At 40.3% G+C, this 13,602-nt stretch overlaps 1 protein-coding gene across 2 annotated transcripts in view; it reads left to right on the top strand.

Annotated features, from left to right (window-relative positions):
• LOC146003964 (atrial natriuretic peptide receptor 1) overlaps positions 1–13,602 on the top strand; it is a 1,164,278-nt gene that overhangs the window by 623,172 nt on the left and 527,504 nt on the right. For both annotated transcript variants that reach the window (XM_083142500.1, XM_083142491.1), the window contains exon 5: positions 12,048–12,388. In XM_083142500.1, coding sequence (XP_082998626.1) covers positions 12,048–12,388 — 341 coding nt within the window. The remainder of the gene's footprint in view (positions 1–12,047; positions 12,389–13,602) is intronic.

Here is a 13,602-nt window from a genome sequence, read left to right as displayed (position 1 = left end):
AAATCCTAAAAATTTGCTTAAGCGATGTAAACGACTTAAAAAAAAGCTACATGTAAATTAGATATGTCCTCGGAGAGAAATGCTGGTTGCATAGATTCCCGTGGACAGTTGAAGAACGCCGGCAAAATCATTTCGGGGGCGGAAAACAAGGGCTGACGTGTAGAGCAGGCATTATCGGCCCGGTACGACGTCACTTAGCGCAGAGAGCCAAACTGCAGATTCGGTGTTTGCTGAACAAACATGGCTACGCTGCCAGCCGATATATTTTCAGGTAATTTAACGTGATCTTTTTTCTACCTGCAGAGGTGAAAGGCCTGCATATTTCAAACCGCACGTTTCGAATATCGATCCGACGCGCTATCGCCTACACATATTAAGAGAGAACCCACCGTTGTGTATATCCTCTCCTCTTCGAAAGGATTCGGCTCACGTTATTAATATTATTTCTGTGGGTTTTGTGGTTTCCTGAGGAATAGGCAAATGATCTCCGAATTTACATTCATATAAGAGAGGTTAAAAAAAAGTGACATATACCGAAAATGCAAAACAACATTCTGGCATTCTGTACTTCCTTCCACGAAGTATCACCACTACGTTTTTACTAGGCAAGATACAGTAACACGGTTATGACGTAATCTGGAGGTTGCAGGTTCAAAGCACGGTACTTGGGTGAGTTTTTTTTGTTTCCTCACAGTAAACGAAGGAATTAAAGATCAAAGACGGTACCTTCTACTTCTTTGTCTTATTTCTACACACGATTAATATAGCAGTACAGTGGATGGAATGAGTAAGCTCATTGTCCATCAGGATGATCATTCCCTTTGTTATATGACATTTGTAAATTGCAAGAAAAACACCAGCGAGCATCAGGTTAATTCCTATCCTGAGAAAGGCAATGTCTATAAGAAAAAAAAGGTAAAGTGCTTCCCTGTGCTTAGCACCACGCCATGAAGGCGTATAGGGGGTGTGGTAGTAACGCCCCACACTTTCTTGATCCGGTCGTGAGTGGGGGTGATGTGATCAGCATCACGCCCTTGACCGCCTTCCCCCCCCCCCCCCAGGTACCCATGTCATTCGACGCTGGGTGGGTGCCAGGGCCGCTTCCAACGTTTGGAAAGTGTCCGGATTTGCACAGGCCGGGGTTCGAACCCGGGACCTTTAGCATTGTAGTCAGACCCGTTACCGAATAGCAAACGACAAAATTTGCCTTAATATTACATTTGCTGCCAGCTGGTTACGTACCAACCCTATATACTCGTATATAGTGTGTGTGTGTGCACGCTCGCGCGCGTTTGTGTGCATGTGTATAGAGTATACGCCACCTCACTGGACGAGTGTGTAGGGTGATAGACTCTATTCCATCATTAGTTATCCTCGTCGTCGCGATAATCCATAAGCTGCAGAAAAATGACGTAAAAATACAAAAGTATGTTTTTATGTTTAATATACGCTTATATACAGAGCCTTCATTTGATTTTTGTGCCGCTTGAACGTGGCCCGTGTAGCGACTAAAAGCACGCTACTTGCAGGCGGAATTGAAATTGTACTTAAGCTCTCAACTCAAGCACTAGATTTATTTTAATTAAAATATTTCTCATTTACAAGGAAAGTACTTACTTACTTACTTTTGTCATAGATGATGTTGAAAATGTCCTTGTCCTGTCACACATTTTTTACATTTCTTGAGGAACTTTACTTAGCGCGTATTGGTTCGTCTCCTCCACTTGGTTATCCCATAAGAAGCATACATAGCAATTCTTTGTTCTAGAGCGTACTTCCGTTGCGGAGTTACAACACTAATAACACTTATCAACATACCACCTAGCAAACTACACAGAACTATTAATCTATCTTCAACACGACACTTCAACCCTATGAAAGCAAATACTGTTACGGCAGACAGTGTAGTGCCACGTTCCCACAACATGAATTTGTTCTCGATAACATGCTGTTGATCTGAGTTATCTCTATTGCAATGTTCCGCAGTGTTATTACCGATGAGAAATTTGACGAAACCTTAGCTTCGCAAGCTACCAAATGCGCCATGCGCTTGAGTTGAGGGGCTACGTTTCCAACAACCGGAGTGCTTCCAGCCAGTAAGCCGGGCCGCGTTATAGCGGCACAGTAACCAAACGAAGGCACTCTATATGACAAGCAAGCAGGAAGGCACTTCTTTCAACACGTTTCCTCTCTCCTGTATGAGCTCGCAGTAGGCATCCAGATGCAATATTTGGCAAGACCCTTTTGTGAGCACAGTGAGTGCATGCCGCTTAAGTAAATGTCTGTTTTACTTTCAGCAAGATGAAAGCGGACTTTGTAATTCTCCAGAACCCTCCAGAGCAGGCCTGGAAAAAAGCAATTAAACGCATTGATAACGTCACGCACTTCCATCCTCGGCCCTGTCCCTCCAGAAGGTGCGAACAGCCTACCGTTTCGCCGGCAGCCATTCCGTCTCCGTTCTTCAAGTAATGTAAATTTAATTGAGTTCTTAGCGACATCCGGAGGGCACGAGGAAAAGTTTCCCATCTGCTTAGAAGCGCGCCTGGTGCAAGGAAGAAGTAAGAGTTTCTCGCTTCGGTGTGAATTATTCAGACTGTGGACGAAAAATGCCTAGGACGTTGCGACGTGCTGTTGGATATTTCTACTCTGCCTGTAATTACGAGCTCCTTAACACCGTGAGGCAGCGCTGCTTAAACTTTCAAAAGTGCGGCTCCGGATACCAAATGCGAATTCCAGCCGAGATGCTAATTTCAAAGTGTAATCTTCGGTCTTGATCTTAAGAAGTTCCGAAGTTCTGTTCTTTTGATGGTGAAATGCCTTTGCTAAGAGCCGTTAAGTGCATGAGGAGATCATTTTAACAAGTTCTAACGTTATATTTTAAAGTGTATTTGCTACTCTCAATCAAGGACTAGAAGGAAAGTTAACACATGCCGAACAATGTTCTTCTTACAAAAATAGTGTGGGTGAATTATAATAAAATAATGTAGGAATGCAAACTTGAAACTGCTAATAGATCTTCAAATGTAGAAATATGAGCCTGCAGTTCTCAACAGCAGAATGTACGTAAATTCGGACAGTCGGGACGAAACTTCCATCTTCAACACAAAAAAATATACGTAAATTCGGACTGTCAGGCTGAAATGCCCAGAAGCTCCTATTTGGCGTAGTGGTAGCATTGTCACCTTGAAATCAAGAAGTCCCTGGACCTTATGATCCGAAGCACTATGTGGAAGCACATAGCGGTTCGAATCCCGCTTTAAGGGGGTATAAGGGGTTGACCATTTCTCAAGGCACCAAAATGCCAACCTTACTTTCACGTAGTACACTCTCCACTGCATTTTACAGACTAACGAGGCTCTGGTGACTGGACCCATGGCCAGTAGAATCCTCCATGGTATCAATGGCAGCAACAATTCGGTCACGCAAAGCATTCACGTTTGGCACCTTCGTTGCGTAAACTGCGTCTTTATCATACCCCGAGAGGAAGAAGTCCAGAGGAGTGATATCTGGGCTACGTTGTGGCCAGGGGATAAGGCCCGCTTGCCCGATCCAACGATCTGGAAAAGTGAAGTTCCTCCCACTGGCTTTTCCAACACACTCCCCGTTTCCAGAAAACTTCTGTGCCTTGCCCTGATGCTCTTGTTCGTTGGCGGCGTTTTGTTAAAGGCACGCCGAAACTTACGCTGCAACGTAACAATTGATTTTGACTCCGCAAACCATACCACAGCGTGTGCTCTCTCTTGAGAAGACGCAATCTTCATAAAAGCTACAAAAGCGCTGCCTAGCATGACGCGCGCGAACTAAATAAAGAAAAAAAAACTTGAGCGTATATGGCACCAAATAACAAAAGACTGGATTGTCGTAACTTTATTTTCTGATTTTTAACATTGCGTCGAAACCCTGGAGGTTTATCATGTACACCCTGTATATTGAGATCGAGACTGACAGGCTGAAATTACCATCTTCAACAGAGAAAAAAATACGTAAATTAGGAGGGTCAATACTTTCTGGAGAGCATAGGTACATGGACCATATCACAGCTCGAACTTTTTCATCTCTCTGTAAAACTTTTATCCACCTTTCACATTACCTCGTTCGGCAAAATGCCTCTTTTTATCTACTACATATATTGATAAAATTTTTCCGGATATACGTTTCTTATGTTGTTTCGAATGTTTTAACAGCCTTTTCATTTTGCCTATTTTGCCTATTTGGGACCCCACTGCCTATTTTTAATTATAATGCCTTTTTGGCCTTTTTCAATGAAATTTGACCATTTAAATGCCTGAACTTCCGGGCTCTATATATCACTTTCACTTCTGCACAGACAAAATATGGCCGTTTGTGGACAACCAGGCACGCCATATGATTTCTGCCGATGGAAGCAAGGGCAATCTCCCATTGGTGGGTGAAAGAAGGATGGCGTAGGAGGTTTTCATCCTGCCTCCGAGATGGATTTAACGCAGAAATTTCCAACCCATAATGGAAGCCCTCCTCGGGATGAGGGGGAGGTATATGGCTATAAGCAACCGCAAGAGATGGGTTTTCGGTTGCGCGTGTTGTGCTCGTGAACGCTGGACCGAGGGAAACTTCGGAACCGCGTCCAGATTAAATCCCGAGACTTTTTAAGGGGAACGCCGCGGATCTTACCTCAGATTCTCATAACTTAATAATGGACGGAAGTGAGCGAGTCGTTTTGGTTGTTTGTAATCCGTTGCTTCTTTTTCTTAACGGTCACGGTAATGTGATTTTAGTTTTAAGCTCACTCTTATTGCTAGAAACGTGAAATTTGATCCCATTGGCGACGCCAGGGCGTTACGAGGTTATTTTCAGATCCGCACCCCCTCTAAATTTTCATTTCAATAGTAATTGTAACAACAATAATCAAAATGAAAGCAAATTTATGATATGCCTCATTCTATTACTGTCTCGATTCATTAAGGTGCGTATAAGGTGCCCTTCTGGCGATTCCGTGCTCGTAGCGAAAGTGCTCGTAGCGAACACGTGCTCTTAGCGAACACGGGAAGGAAAGGATTTGCCGGTGCATGCTGTTAGCGAACACACATACTTGCCATGTCTTGTTTGTCCTTGAAAGTGGTCAAGATGCAAGTGTTGCCAGTAATACCTTATAATCATTTTGTGTTTAAAATTAGCTAAATGAAGGATCCTCAACAATTTAGGTTAACTACATGAAAGTTTTTGTTAAAATATTGATATATTAATCTTGAGTAACCTTTTGTTCTGACGTCACGTGAGAAAGGTTTTTAATTTTAGGCTAAATGCCTACGTTGTTAGGTTAGGCTAGCTAGGTTTAGTTCTCTTAGCTTAAATAATAATTTTTCATTGAATTTATGCAAATGAAGCCTAACTTAACAGGTCTAACCTAACCTTGTAGGCATTCCTCGTCTGACGTCAGAAACAAGGTAGCAAAACTGTTGTGCGACAAGGCAGATCCGATTGAAGAATGATCAGGGGTGAGTCAAGTCAGGTCAAGAGGCACCAGCCACTGAGGTGTTTCTTCACGCAAGTTGGCTTATCACTGGCAACACTTGCATGCTGACCAGTTTCAAGGACAAATAAGACAGGACAAGTTTGCGTGTTCGCTAACAGCACGCACCTGCAAATCCTTCAGTAACTGTGTTCGCTAAGAGCACGTGTTCGATACGAGAACGTGCGCTAACAGCACGGCACTGATACTCGGTGGGAGCACACAGCGGTATTTTATACTGTACATCCACATCCGATTAGCCTGTCTGAGGATAAGTCGACTTTTAAAGACACTCAAGCATAGTATATTCAGATAACTAATCTTGGAAGCAAATGAGGCTCTGGCGTCTTGCCCCACAGCCGCTATAATTCTCTGTGGGATCGTGCGATGGTCTGTGTGATATCCTTGTATGTGCTGAGTGCCCCTTTATAGCCTTCGATTTTACTTCTCAAATATATTATTACTTTTACTGTACGTATGAAACTTATTTCCACATAATGAATTTTAATATACTAGTTTTTTTTAAGACCTATTATTCATGTAGTTATTAATTTAATAAAGGGCTTGTTCCAATATATTTTAACGAGTCCAATAGCTTAGTGCTGAGGTACCCAACACTTAAATTTCAAGCAATCAGTCGTTTCATTAACAGTTACACTATCTTAGCATATAATGTTAAGCACGTAGCATAAATGTGGAAACATCAGTTTGACACAAATAAGGATGGGAATACACGTATCAGACGTCCTGATATACGATGTAGGAAAGAGGAAACCTTTTTTACGATATCTTACCAAAATGTTAGCCATCTTGAAGTTCGCCATTTTGAGTTGACTTAATTTACTAAATGGACAATTGGTAATCTGAAATTCCAAAGTGGGCTAGATATCACGAATAACACGAGTGTGAGTGTGAAGTTAACTTTACCAAATTACGCTCTCGAATAAGTCTACGGTGTGCGACTTTCCAAATGCAACCAACGCATCCTGATTTCTCCACGTAGCTAAAGTGCAACCTGCAATGAGACATATATGCCACGTGACGTTCCAAGAATCGTAATGTTGTTGTCAGTCTGCCCCTTGGAAGGTCGAGAACGCACCAAGGTCCGTTCCCGAGGAAAGGAATTGCAGGTTTTATATCCGATCTCGTTTGTTGATCTTAGGCCTCCGCCGGCGGCGTATGAGATGATGCCACGAAGGGACAAGGTCCCAGGAGATTGGACCAATCCACCACCATGTTTACTGTCGCCCTCCCTCGGTTTCTTTTCAAATTGAGGAGACGAACTGATCAGAAAACGAGAAGAAGGGGAGCTCTCGGAGATGATTTTTCCAAGAAGGTCAAATTTCCACGGGGAAATGTGGTTACAGCTATAATAGGGCGCTTGACAGAATGTTGCCACGAAGTTTCAGGAAGGGGTATATTTTGGTTAAAATAGCTGTGGAAACTTCTGGTAAGATATATTCGGGCAATGTTGATGGTGAAATTCCCCACAGAATATATCTTTGCAAATGATATAGCCAAATTCATTTTAATTATTCGTATCTGCGAGATGAGCTAAAGAAGTCAACGATATTCTTTAGTATAGTTTGCGTCACATGTAATATGTTTACTCTGTTGGTAAGGTGCTTGTAATAAGACATTCGAATCCCGGCCTGGGCATGGAGTGTCCCATCAATTTCATTATATAATCATCACTCATCCCCATCTTCGCAAATTACCCAAAAGTGGCACAAAAGCGAAGCAAATCAAAGCAAATCAATAAACAATAAGTAAGACATAATAGAATAGTGTTTTATATATTTTATAATAGACATAGTGCTGACGTATATGGATACATATTATCCATAAATCTTGTATTGAAGGGACCTCCCCGATGACGTAACCTTGTAATAAAGGGGTCACGGGTTCGATACCGATGGAGGCACATTGCACAGTGGTTCGGATCCCACTTTAAACTGTAGGTCCATTCCCGATTAGCCTATCTGTGCATAAAGTAGACTTAAAGCAACAATTCGACATGTTCTTGTAATGAGGGGTCCCAGGTATGATCCCTAGTCCAAGAAAATTACACTATGGTTTGGGTCCCAGTTTAAAATGTGATTTACAATTCGGGTTAATGTGAGTAGCGAGACTAGTCAACCCACAGTATTTGTGAAAGACCGCTCCCGTAGTGGGCCCCAGAGCGAGCAGTGGTACTATAGCGTGAAGAAGTGAGCAAGGCAGAAGGCTTCGTCGGTAGCGTTCGTGTAGTGGGAAACCTCTCGTCACCCACTTCGTGAATGACAGTGCAGTGTGATATTGTATGAGTGGCAGAAGAAACTGGAGGTAGTTCCGTGAATAAGAAGGGCTCCCTTCCCGCAACCTTTCTCGCACCGCGTGGAACGTTCGCTGCCCTCAAGTAGAAGCAAATTGCTCAAGCCTGGTGTAAAGTGAACTTATACGAGATTTGATCGACAAATCAATTAATATTTCATGCTGTCATGCAATTAGTGTTACATCTTCAATATTCCGGTTGCAAGCCTCCAAGGTAATATATTTCCTGGCAGTCTCTCTTCTCAAGAAAACAAAGGCACACGTATAGCTTTGCGTGGCTTAGGAGGCTACCCGTGCTCCAAAGAGATCACATTTCGGGATGCTTCAACACGGAAGTGGATCAGGCTATAACCAGGGAAGTGGGATTATGTGAAAAGTAGGATTAATGTCCTGCGGGATTTTGTGAACTTTGCGAAAATCATAATAGATGTCGACACCATGCGCGTCGCGATCCTTTTGGAGGGAGGTTAGTAAACAGTGGCCTCAGAACAGTAGGTTATTTCACCCTAGGGATGCTGCGTTTGGAAACGCTTAGGAAAAGGTCTCGCCGTAGATTTGGAATTTTCTACCCGTGCCTATGACATTTCTTATTTCACTTTCTTAGAAGAAAAATGATGAGATACGGAAACGAAAGAGACTTCAACGTATATCAACTAGATTCGCAATCATCATATGCACCGAAGTATCCATTAAAATAACGAAACGATAATACTCGTAATGCAAACAATTAACTCTGAAATTTATTTTACTTCGCTTCTTGTGCCACTTTTGGCTAATGTGCGAAGATGGGGATGAGTGATGATATGATGAAATTGATGAATAGACATCACAAACGTCCATGCCCCAGCCAGGATTCGAACCCGGGACTCCTGGCGTCGCAGCGCTAACCACGGGGGCCGGCAATTAACTCTCAAAATAATATATGTTGCGAATCAATCATTCTTATGTCAAATGTATGGCTCTCAGAACTAGCCCTTATAGGGACAATAGGGCCACTTGCCTCAGGGCACGCCCGTCAAGACCCCGCTCCAAGACAGTCACAAAGAAACAGAGGAAGTATTTATATAAATATAATTTTAGTACCTTAGATTCGAAATAGAAGTTATGTGAAATTCAAAAGGATAGCTGGTCGAAACACTTAAAAGTATTAAAAAAAAACTGGAATCATATTCCAAGCGTTGTACTACACCAAATACTTCACTGCCAATCAAAAGTATTTCGTATATACTACTCATCGATTTGTAGAATTCTACAAAGATATATTCTAAAACAGTTTTTGTATAATTTAAAACTATACGGTTGATTCATAGGAAATTGAAAGGAGCAAAGTAAATACGAAATTTCAGAGCTTTAGCCCACCTATAATTTTTGGATTTATGAAATATGTACTGTCTAATAAGTAATATTATTAAAGTAATCCGGATAGTAAAATCGGAGAATCCGGATTTTGGAGGTACAGAGTTTTATATATATATATATATATATATATATATATATATATATATAGCGAATACTTCATTTTTGACTGGAATAAAGGAAGAAGCACTTAAATTAACTTTCAATTCACATTAAAACACATTCAAATCATGGACATATCATTAGCTGAGAACTCTAGAATCAATTTGTATGAAAGTGGAAGAACGTTAATTACGTTTGCCCTCTTCCATAGAAGATATTTTATAATCAACCAACTCGTTAATCCAGTCGCCATTCATAATACAATTGGTTTAAAAAGTTCTGGAAGTTTATCAGAATGAAAACACACCTTCAACCTGCGTAACTAAGTACAGACAACCCAGAGTGAATTCAGATAGACAGGATGTAGCATTTTATGAAGAAAGTCGTGATGTAAAATAATAACTGGGAGTTCTGTTCACTTGGTTGAATTTCAAAACTTTTTACGCAATAAATGAAAAGTACAATGTTGGAATTATATCATGGCGATACAGCATTAGGCTTTGCACGACTTTTGGATTTTCCTTCCTTTATCTCAACAAAATACTCGCAAAATCCTTTTTCTTTCGTATGCTCCAAGAAAGAGCAATAAAGCCAGTTTTTACCTCCTGTCGCCTAGGCAACAATCCTCCTTGGGAAGTGCTGAAGAAAACGAATCCTGGTGCTTTTGAGCTTTAATTTAAAATGAAAAGCTGCTTCTTGTGTTAAAAATATTTTTTTAGCATTGACTTCCTTCATATATTCCCTTCGCTTCCCCTTTCATTGGATTTACATTTCAGCACCACATATGTCAGAACAAGGAACACCAATTGTTAATTTTCATCACATTTTTCACTGCGTGGCTTATTTTCCTTTCGCGGCAATAAATATGTTTTCAACACATACATTTCTATACCCAGTGCTGGAACATAGTGGTTTGCATCCCACTTTAAACTGTACTGCCAATCCTCATTAGCTTTTCTGGCAGAAAGTGGAAAATGGAATTAAAAACAAAGTAGAACAAATGAACTCATACCGCGTTTAAATATTCCAACACGTCGATTTCCTATTTAAGATAGTTTCCTCGCTGTTGTTTCTTCCATCCTCTTAATGAACACTTTAAAATATGATAGAAGCAGATACAATTGAATTATTTTGTCATTTATTTTCACTAATGAAAGTGACATGTATGAGAAACTTTTAAAATTCACAAAAATGACGTATTCATACTCTCGTTGGTTACTTATAGCAACGAAGTGATAGTGTTGCGCCAATTCTTAATTTCATGCAACCTGGCACTGATATTAATTACGGTTTTTGTTAACATTGAATAATTCACTTTAGCACTGGAGAAATAGGGCTCGTTTCTTCGTGAAGTAAAAATTTCAATTTGTTTGTGTCAGGGTACGCCTATTTAATAGTAATTATCATTCTACTTTTACCTTAAAATCTCAAATTATAATTATCAAACCCCCACACAATAAAATTTAGACCGCAGACAAGAAGCTGCTGAACCTATAGGGCTAAAGAACCACCCGCGTAATATGTTGAAGTTGTTCATTGGAGGAAGTGGTCAGCGCTACGAAGCCAAAGATCTCAGATTCGAACCCTGATAAGGCATGGATGTATAATTGTATTATCCATCACCCATTCCATAACTCCATTCTCATCTTCCGAATAGCCTAACAGGACGGTATCATAAACCTATTTTCTGTCATGGATATTTAGACAACAGTGAAGACAAAGCACATTCTTTTGATCTATTCTTCATGCAATGCAGGGACGAAGTTAATGTAAACTTCTGAAAATAGTTCCTTTCCTATGTGTTAGCTCTGGTGTTATTTGGCCCATGAATACATCGGTCCCAACTGTACAGCTCATAATATAAGATCCAACGATTTCAACGTAGCAGCTACGTTGAGTGGTATGGCTTTATCCTAAGCACCATATGCTTAAGCGCAACATTCCTGCACAGCTACCATTCGAACAACCAACAGAATTTCTCAGAAGTTACGTGTATTTGTTTACATTTTTATTTTGTTCTTACAACGGACAGAGAATAGAAGAGTAAATCCATGAAAGTGGGAATACTCGTGCATTGGAAAAAAATCCTAATTAACCCGATTTTTGTTACCGTAGGAAGATATCAAATTGTAGGTTCCAACGAGTAAATTGTTTCACTTTTTAGCGTGTCTATTAGGTTTTGAACTTGAATTTGATATTTGTAACGCCCATCACAAAACAAATGTAACAGGAAATTTTTGTTTTTAATATTGAATTTAAGTATATTTTCAAAAATGAAAGCATTTAGGATTTACTTTGATCTTTATGCATAACACAGTATACATTTTAACGCATAAGGTTGGTTCATTCGGGGACGAGAATTTTTTATTTCTTGCTTTCCACACACGAAGACAGTTTGCAAATTTAGTAACGCCCGTGGCAGCATATTTACTTCAATTTATGTAACACATTTTGTATTTTAGTTCGTGTGAGTTTTGCTGCAAGAAATTATTGATGTACTACTTCAGTGTCTGTTACAATTGGGAAACAAAAGTAAGCCACACTAACTTACATTTCATAAATGGAGGCACAATGTAACACCCGTGACAAATGAATTGGCTGAGAAGGAATCCTAAGCAATTGTAAATTTCAGAATTTGGGATATCAAAGCGGTTTTTCGAAAGATAAACATTCGAAAATAACTTTGCCAAAGGTCTCTTCACCCAACCCGCTTCTAAATCACTATCTCCATGTTAACCTTTGTATAAACTATAAGCCAATGGATAACGATGGATTCTTGTTGTTTCAGCTTCAATTCCGTGTACCAGCCTTGGTACGACGCCAACGACACCGAAGAGAATAACGAGAGGGCGCGCAAGGCTTACGAGGCGCTGCTGACGGTGACGGCGCGGACGCCGGACAACGAGGACTACCGAAACTTCTCAGAGGAGGTGAAGCGGGAAGCGAGGAGCCATTGGGACTACGATTACGGCAACAAGTCCATCAGCACGTTCGTCTCCGCATTCTACGACGCTGTGCTTCTCTACGCGCATGCGCTCAACAAAACCCTTGCCGAATACAATACGTCATCCCTCAGCCACGTTAACGGATCGGCGATCGTTAGGAACATGTGGAACATGACCTTCAAAGGTAAGTTTGTCTTCTGTTTGTATTTCATTATTTACATTTTATTTTCAGGTTGTTCTTCGCGGTGTGATGATGTGGTGAAACGGGTGAAAGAACAAATAAAGCTGATCGCCCATACCCTGACTGGGATTAAAGGTCACAATATTCGACAGATCCATGATGCGTGGTCCACAAATCCAGATACACGAGTTTCCATTCTTCACATGGATATTTTTATCCCTTGGCATGCAACTAAGAAAAATTCCAAATTTTTATTCAAACAAACAATATTTAGGATCGACCAGCCCCAATTTACATTTTTTATCTAATTAAGTTGTGTCTTGTTTGTATCTCTTATTTAAGAGGTACACATTTAGAAACCTACGAATGGAACTGGATACGTTTCTCTAATTCGCTACTGTATCAAGAAGTAACAAACTATTTCTCTTCTACATCTCTTATCTGAGTTTCATTATACTTTTTGATTAGAACGATGCCTCGTTAGGCTGTGTCATTCACTACTTTCATCTGTGAGAATAAATTTTTGCCTAGTACCTTTTTAATTAATTAAATATACTAATACAATCATAATTTCGGAACAAAAACCCATTAAAATAGATAATTAGGTAAATAAATAAAACTAAAATACATTTTTATTAAAAACAAATTATAACAAAATTACAAAAAAGAGCAATCTCCAAACCAATAAATATAACATTTTATTATGAAGTTACTAGCTGATAGCCCGGTGTTGTCCGGCTATTTATTTATCCCAATCTTCTATTAGACAGAAATATATTGAAATCTATCCATAGTGTAAAATGAACTTGGAGTTGAACGGCATTGGGAGTGTCACTATTCATCTTACCGACCCCCACAATTATGGATTCCACACTAATATCGGTCGATTGCGATTATTTTTACATGTCACCCCTTCCCACCCCACCCCACCCCTAAAGGTGCCACGGGTGTCTTACCCCCACAGTATTTATTTTCAGAATGTAAGTCAAATGTGTACCAAGTTTTTTCATCGTGAATGTCACCAATTAGCTTAGCGACTCCGAAAGCTATGGATTCACACTAATCTATCATAAGTCATTTTTGACATTTTATTTTTCAACCCCTCTCACCCACCATCCCGATAAGTGATGCACTTGGAGTTGAGCGGCATTGGGAGTGTCACTATAAATCTTAGCTACCCCGAAAAGTATAAATTACACACTAATATCGGTCGTTTT

The sequence above is a fragment of the Lepisma saccharinum genome, chromosome 1, assembly GCF_977018435.1.
Source record: "Lepisma saccharinum chromosome 1, izLepSacc3.1, whole genome shotgun sequence".
Classification (NCBI taxonomy): domain Eukaryota; kingdom Metazoa; phylum Arthropoda; class Insecta; order Zygentoma; family Lepismatidae; genus Lepisma; species Lepisma saccharinum.
Note: the sequence above shows the minus strand (reverse complement) of the source record. Positions and strands in the feature narration are given on the sequence as shown.